Source organism: Chrysochloris asiatica, unplaced genomic scaffold (genome assembly GCF_000296735.1).
Source record: "Chrysochloris asiatica unplaced genomic scaffold, ChrAsi1.0 scaffold00090, whole genome shotgun sequence".
NCBI classification, from domain to species: Eukaryota; Metazoa; Chordata; class Mammalia; order Afrosoricida; family Chrysochloridae; genus Chrysochloris; species Chrysochloris asiatica.
This window is the reverse complement of record NW_006408608.1, coordinates 9,866,242-9,872,557: the sequence shown is the minus strand read 5'-3', so window position 1 is coordinate 9,872,557 and position 6,316 is coordinate 9,866,242. Positions and strand designations below refer to the sequence as shown.

Genomic DNA, 6,316 nt, shown 5'->3' with positions numbered 1-6,316 from the left:
GATTATAATCAATGTAATGAAACAAGTTATATGAAGTGTTGAATGTGAAACTGATGATGTGCCCTGTAAACTTTCACTCAATACACAATAAAAACCTTAAAACAAAAACAAAAAAAACCAACGACGACACAAAGCATTTGTGTTACTGGCCACCACTTGGCAACTTTAAACATCCTTGTCCCTTTAAAACTCAACCCTGGGGAGACACATGAGAAGTGCAAAAGGCATCTGAGGGGAACACAGCGCTAACATCATCCAATTGGCATTTCTCAAATTCAAGAGACTGAATCCAAATCCCAGAGACCTGGTGCTGTGAGATAAGCACCAGACTACTTACCCCAAGGTCAGCAGTTTAGCTCCACCAGCTGCTCCTTGGAACCAATTCAAGGGCACTAACAACAATTGAAATCTCTAACTCACCGCAAACATTCTCTAAATTGCTGCTTTGTGATTTCCCAAACTGGGTGCATGCTCCAGCCCCCCCGCCCCCCAAGTTTCTCCAAAGCATGTAGCTTGAGAGACTAAGCCGTTTTAATCCCTGGCTTTTCAGAAGGGTGGCTGAAAAATTCCTGATGTTCTGAGAGATACTTGAGAAATTACAGAGCAAATGTCCCATCGTCCCATTGGTCAAGGGGGTCTACTGCAGAGAAGCTGATGTTCACCTTCTCCCAACCCCCCAGCCTGACTCACATGGAGATGAGGTTGCCAGGGTTCTCAGAAGTCCGGGGCGGAAAGAATTCCAGAGAGAACCACTTGTCTCCGGACTCTATCCTCTGCCTCATCTTCTCCCGGAGTCTGTCACCACGCTGCTTGGGGTCCAGACTAGGCATAGAACATGTGGAACTGAACTTGGAGCTCCTGCCCTCTGAGTGAGCTTCATTCACCATGCTGCACAGAGTGGGGTGGGAGTAGGGGCATCAGAGGCCAGGCAGCCACGCTCCTGAGTGGCAGGTTCCAGCGAGAGCATTTGTACACAGGAAGAAGGTCGCTGACACGACCCCCACCCAGGGACTCCACACTCTTCAGTTACAATTGTTTCACTCAAAGCTTTGCCTTCTGCCGCTGCCTGCCTCCAAGCATGACAGCCCCCACCCCACACAGAATCATGCTCCTTCAGCCCCGGGGGTCACGGTGACAGCTACCTGATGGAGGGTGGCACCGAGAATCTCCCACTGCCGACCTCCCAGGCCAGCATTCTTAGGGAAGGTCCTGGCTTTCTGATGGTCCTTGTCTGTCAGCTTAGATCCAGAGTGGGTGGGGAGGGAACTAAGGAACCTTCCCTAGCAGGTCTGTCCAACTGGGTGGAGCTGTGACAAACAACAGCTTCTAGCAAGAGCTGGGGCGGTGCAAGGAGGCGGGGGCGAGGCTTCCAGGCAGTGGGCGGGCTAAGGCTCCATCCAGCCAAGGGCAACAGATAGAAGGAGGAGGGCTGGCTGTGAGGAAGAACCCCAGTAAGAGACTGCAGTGCCAGTGAAGATGAGACCAACGGAACAATAGAAGTTCAGGGTTACTAGATCACACTCCAAAGAAGGACGAGCCCTGCCGGGAACACCGCCTGTTACTTGGAGCAAGTTTGTGTGTTGGATGGAAGGGGTAGGGGACTGATGATTCCTGAGCTCCCTCAACTCCACAAAGACTGAGTCAAGGGTTAGGACGCTACAGTGCTTTCCAACAGCAGCCAGACCTAAGTTCAGTACAGACATCAGTTTAGTTCAGAACAATGACTGTCCCGTCTGTGAAGTCAGAGTAATTATAATGACTGCACACCCACCATGTACAAAGCTCTGAACCATGGCAACTACAGGCAGGCCAGCACACTGCACAGTGCCAGCTGGCAGACGGGTAAGGAAAGTAAGACAAATGCTTAAAACACACCACTACTCTTACACAGCAATGCATAAACATACAGTTGTGAAAATTTGGTGTGTGGTAATAGGGGGCAACAAAGAAATAAATAAGCCAGGTTCATTTCTTTTGGGGAACATCCACTGATAGGCAGTATCCTTAACTATTTTGAAAATCTGATTAAATCTACTGCTCCACTCCCTCAAAACACACACTCGTCACATAACATACATGGGTTATCCAAAGTCAGGAAGTCATGAGTCAGAGTAAAAATCCCATGCCACACTTTCTCCACCTAGAGATGCCCATTGTGATTCTGACCAACAATTCCAGTAAGAATGGTGGTCAAGAGTGCAAAAAGGGTCAGTACTAAAACCAGCCTCCCCATTCAACACAACACTTCATTATTTGCTGGAATAAAGACAAGAGAGGGAGGAAGCCCAACCACCTCCAAACTATCAGCTCTTTCATTTGTTTTATAAAGATTTATTGCATTCCTATTATGTGCCAGACACATGCCAACGATTACTTATTCTCAAAACCATTTTAAACTGGGCTTCCATATCACCCTTAACTGGGGGCTAACAGGCCAGATGGCCTTCCTGTGGTATCCCAGTGCCTGTTGTCATTGTTTGTTGCCAGCACACATGGGAATAACAGCAAACACTCTCTGAGCATCAACGTGGCAGACCCTGCCACTACATTCTCAAAAAAAAATATCTGAACTTATTTTGCCTGTGTTAGTACACAGACACTACTGGGGGCTGAGGCATCACTAGCGGAAGGGTTACCCACGGTAGGCTGTTGTTGTGAAGTGCCGTCGAGTTGGTTCCGACTCATAGTGACCCTGTGTAGGGTTTCCTAGGAGCAGCTGGTGAGTTTGAACCGCTGACCTTTGGTTCAAACCGACCTTGCAGTATAGCCCATTAACGCACAAGGCCACACCAGGACTCCACCCACAGCGGGTTGTTGTTTTTGTTGTTAAGTGCCATCCAGTTGATTCTGACCCATAGCGACCCTGCATGGGGTTTCCGACGCTGTAAATCTTTACAGGCGCAGAAAGCCTCATCTTTCTCCTGGAACCGCTGGTAGTTTCAAACTGCTGACCTTAAGATTACAGCCCGATTCGTAACCACTATGCTACCAGAGCTCCTCACCCACGGTGGGAACCTGTGCACACTTGGAATTTGTGGTCACCGAGAACAGCAGTGCCGGCAATTCACACCTTTTCCCTACAAGAACTCGACGGAGACAGGTTTAAGAAGTAGGAGCCAGAAGTCGCCTCTGCCACACAGATGGCCCGACGGCAAGGAATAGGGGCCCCAAAGTGATTCTTCGCCTCAGGGATTGGGGGGCCCTGGGGAGTGACAGCCACTAGGTATTATAAGTCCCAGGAAGGTAGTAGAAAGGGCGGACTTCCTTTGCTTTCCCCTCATAAGTAACTCCTCACTTCTAAGTGGGTGCTCCCCGGCTCCGGGGTCTTTCTCCTGAACGACCCCGGGCCGACCAGTGCTTCGACCTTCCGATCGAATAGGATTCGCACCGCGAACTTGCCACAGCAGTGTCGCCGTGGAGTAAGGGTGAGGGTGTGCGTGCGGAGAGGGCTGGACGCACCGGAGACTTGGTACCGGTTTAAGGTTGCTAAGATGGGCGGGGTGGAAACCATGGATGCCAGCGACAGGAAGCTCCGCCTCCAACATGGCCGCGCCCAGAGGCCTTGAAGCCGTGCCTCCATCGTCATGTGACGCGAATCCTCGCCCCACCCGTCTGTAGCCACTCCCGGTCACCATCCTTTAGCTCCAGAGGGCCACGTGACCCTCCCAAGGAGTAGTCACGTGAGGCGCGGATCTGGGTGGGAGGGGGTTGGCGAAGGGGTCCGGCGTGGCTGTGAAGGAGGAAGATGGCGGGGTGCAGGGGGTCTCGCTGCTGCTGCTGCAGGTGGTGCTGCTGCTGCGGTGAGCGTGAGACTCGCACTCCCGAGGAGCTGGTACGGAGCGGGCGGGGCCGGGTTGGGGAGGGGGCGGTTGCTAGGGTACAGCGGGAGGCGTTGCCGGGGGTGGGGCCGGTCCGAGTTAGGCCCGCAGGTGGCAGCGGGTGGGGCCTTGCGACTGCAGCCTAGTATCTGGACTCAGTTGCTCCAGGTTACATGCCCGTGGCCAAGTCTGGGGTTTTTGTCATAATCGCTCACTGGAATTTGAAAGAGGTATGTTAGGCCAGCTCCAGTTAATCCTACCCATATTTTCTTTTATTTCCATCTGAAAGGAATTTTGAGTGAAACAAGTATTTTTAGAATAAACACCTGCACCGGGCTTTGTGTTTATACAGCTGGCTTAGTTTCTCCCTTTAGAGCTCACTCACTCTCTCCCCCTTTCTGGGTCACTGACAATCCAGCTTCCTCTCTGCAAAGCACACTGGGAAAATGAGATGTGTCCTTAGAGAGTTGACAACTACCTTCTGATGTCAGATTTGGCACTGTCAGTTAGAACCTGATTTCCTCCTACCCACCCTTAAACAGGAAGTCCTAGTGTGATGCTGTAGGATAAGCACTGGACTGCTAACCATAAGGTCAGCGGTTCAAACCCACCAACCACAAAACAATAAACCTTAATACAGGATTGCTACGAATCAGAACTGACTCAACAGCACGGAAAAACACTACCACCCTTGAACTAGCATTAGACATCTTGCAAGTGTCCTGAAGAGAAGAGTGGTTATTTAGAAAATGTATTCATAGAAATAAAGAATTCCATTACATGAGTGTTGATTTTTACCCACATCACTGTCCACTCCAAAAGTTGTTTATTTGTTTTTGTTTTTTTAAATTTTTGAGGTCTTAATTCCTTTTTGATGATAATAGTTTCCAATGATTTAGAACATAGCAATTGGTTTCTGTAAATGCTTCTACCTCTTTCCATTCATAATCCTTAAATGGGTCTCTCCTTTGTTGCTTTGTTTCTCTAGACCATCCTTGGAGAAACACAGGAGGAGGAGGATGAGATCCTTCCGAGGAAAGACTATGAGGTGAGATTCTTAGATGCTTCCTTGAGTAACTGAAGCGCTGAGTTGCCTCATTGATTCAGAATGAAACATTAGGATTCCAACTAGAGATGTTCTTTTATGACCTTCTCTTTCAGGGAATGAGTTGGTAAGAGGGGACCTCAAACAAGGTGTGAATAGCTTTTTGCCTTCATAGTTCTGTGGTACCTTAGCCTGGATGAAGTATGTATTTGCCATGGGTTTTGCAACTTGCAGGCATCCAGAGTCAAAGCAACCCACAGTATGTGCTCGTAACAGGTATAGGGCCAGGAAGCCTTGCTTCTCTTCTGAGATAGCTTGGTTTTCAGATGATTGTCTACTGTCTCAGCAGCTTCCCTCTGAAATGTTCTACTGTGTAGTTCCCAGTTTCGAGTAGGAGACTTTTAGAATGTGTTTTTAGTTAAGGCCAATACTGCTAGAATAAAACTTAACATTGCATATTTTTTTTTTTTAGCATTAACTCAATGATTTTTTTCTGTGTGTTTTATTTTTGAAGCAAGAAAAACAAGTTATGTTTATTGCAGAGAATTCATGTAAGCTATTTAGAAGAAGAAGCAACTAGTGAAGAAAACTTATAATCCCATTAATTAAAAGATGGCTACTATGAAAAACCTTACTAAATGCCTTTCTGGGAGCACGGTGGCACTATAGGATAAGCACTGAACTGCAAACCACAGGATCAGCGGTTCGAGGCCATCAGCCGCTCTGCAAGAGAAAGATGAGGTTTTATGCTCCCACAAAGATTTACAGCCTCAGAAACCCGAGATGGGGTCGCTATGAGTCGGAACCACCTCGACGACACTTAACACCACCACCAAATGCCTTTCAAAGTCCTTTTCCATGTTTCTTGTTGTTGTTAAGTGCCGTCGAGTCATTTCCGACCCATAGCGACCCTGTATAGGGTTTCTAAGCAGCAGCTGGTAAGCGTACGTGCTTTTTTGCTTCTATAAGTAATGACATTGAGGTTTTACCAACTATATATTATTTTAACTTGTTTTTGCCCTCCCATTTGATAATATTTTTGTATCACTACATACTCTTCACAATATCATTTAAAATAGATGCATACTTTTACTGCCCAGTGATTTATTTGATCCATTTTTTTGTGCTTTCAACTTTCGTATAGGATGAACTGAATAGTTATGAGTACCCGTCCTTGTTCTTCCTTCTTTGTTTCCTTAGGATTCGTTCCAAGAAGTGAAATTAGTCACATAGATCTCTAATGCCTTTTTAAAAAAATATATCACGTAGACTTTTTAAATCCTGCTTACTGGGCAATGACATGCAGACTCATTTCCTTTTTAACTTTTCATCTCATTTTTGCTGTTGTTGTTAGGTGCCATTGAGTCAGTACTGACTCATAGTGACCCTATGCACAACAGAACGAAACACTTCTCAATCCTGGACCAACCTCAAAATTGTTGCCTATGCACAA

At 47.4% G+C, this 6,316-nt stretch overlaps 1 protein-coding gene across 2 annotated transcripts in view; it reads left to right on the top strand.

The window, feature by feature from the left end:
• The first annotated feature begins 3,578 nt into the window (after window positions 1-3,578).
• The window catches only part of CLCN6 (chloride channel, voltage-sensitive 6), a 52,072-nt gene continuing 49,334 nt past the window's right edge, over window positions 3,579-6,316 (top strand). For both annotated transcript variants that reach the window (XM_006866382.1, XM_006866381.1), the window contains exons 1-2: window positions 3,579-3,832; window positions 4,807-4,866. In XM_006866382.1, the coding sequence (XP_006866444.1) occupies window positions 3,746-3,832; window positions 4,807-4,866 (147 nt within the window). In that variant the 5' untranslated portion in view covers window positions 3,579-3,745. The remainder of the gene's footprint in view (window positions 3,833-4,806; window positions 4,867-6,316) is intronic.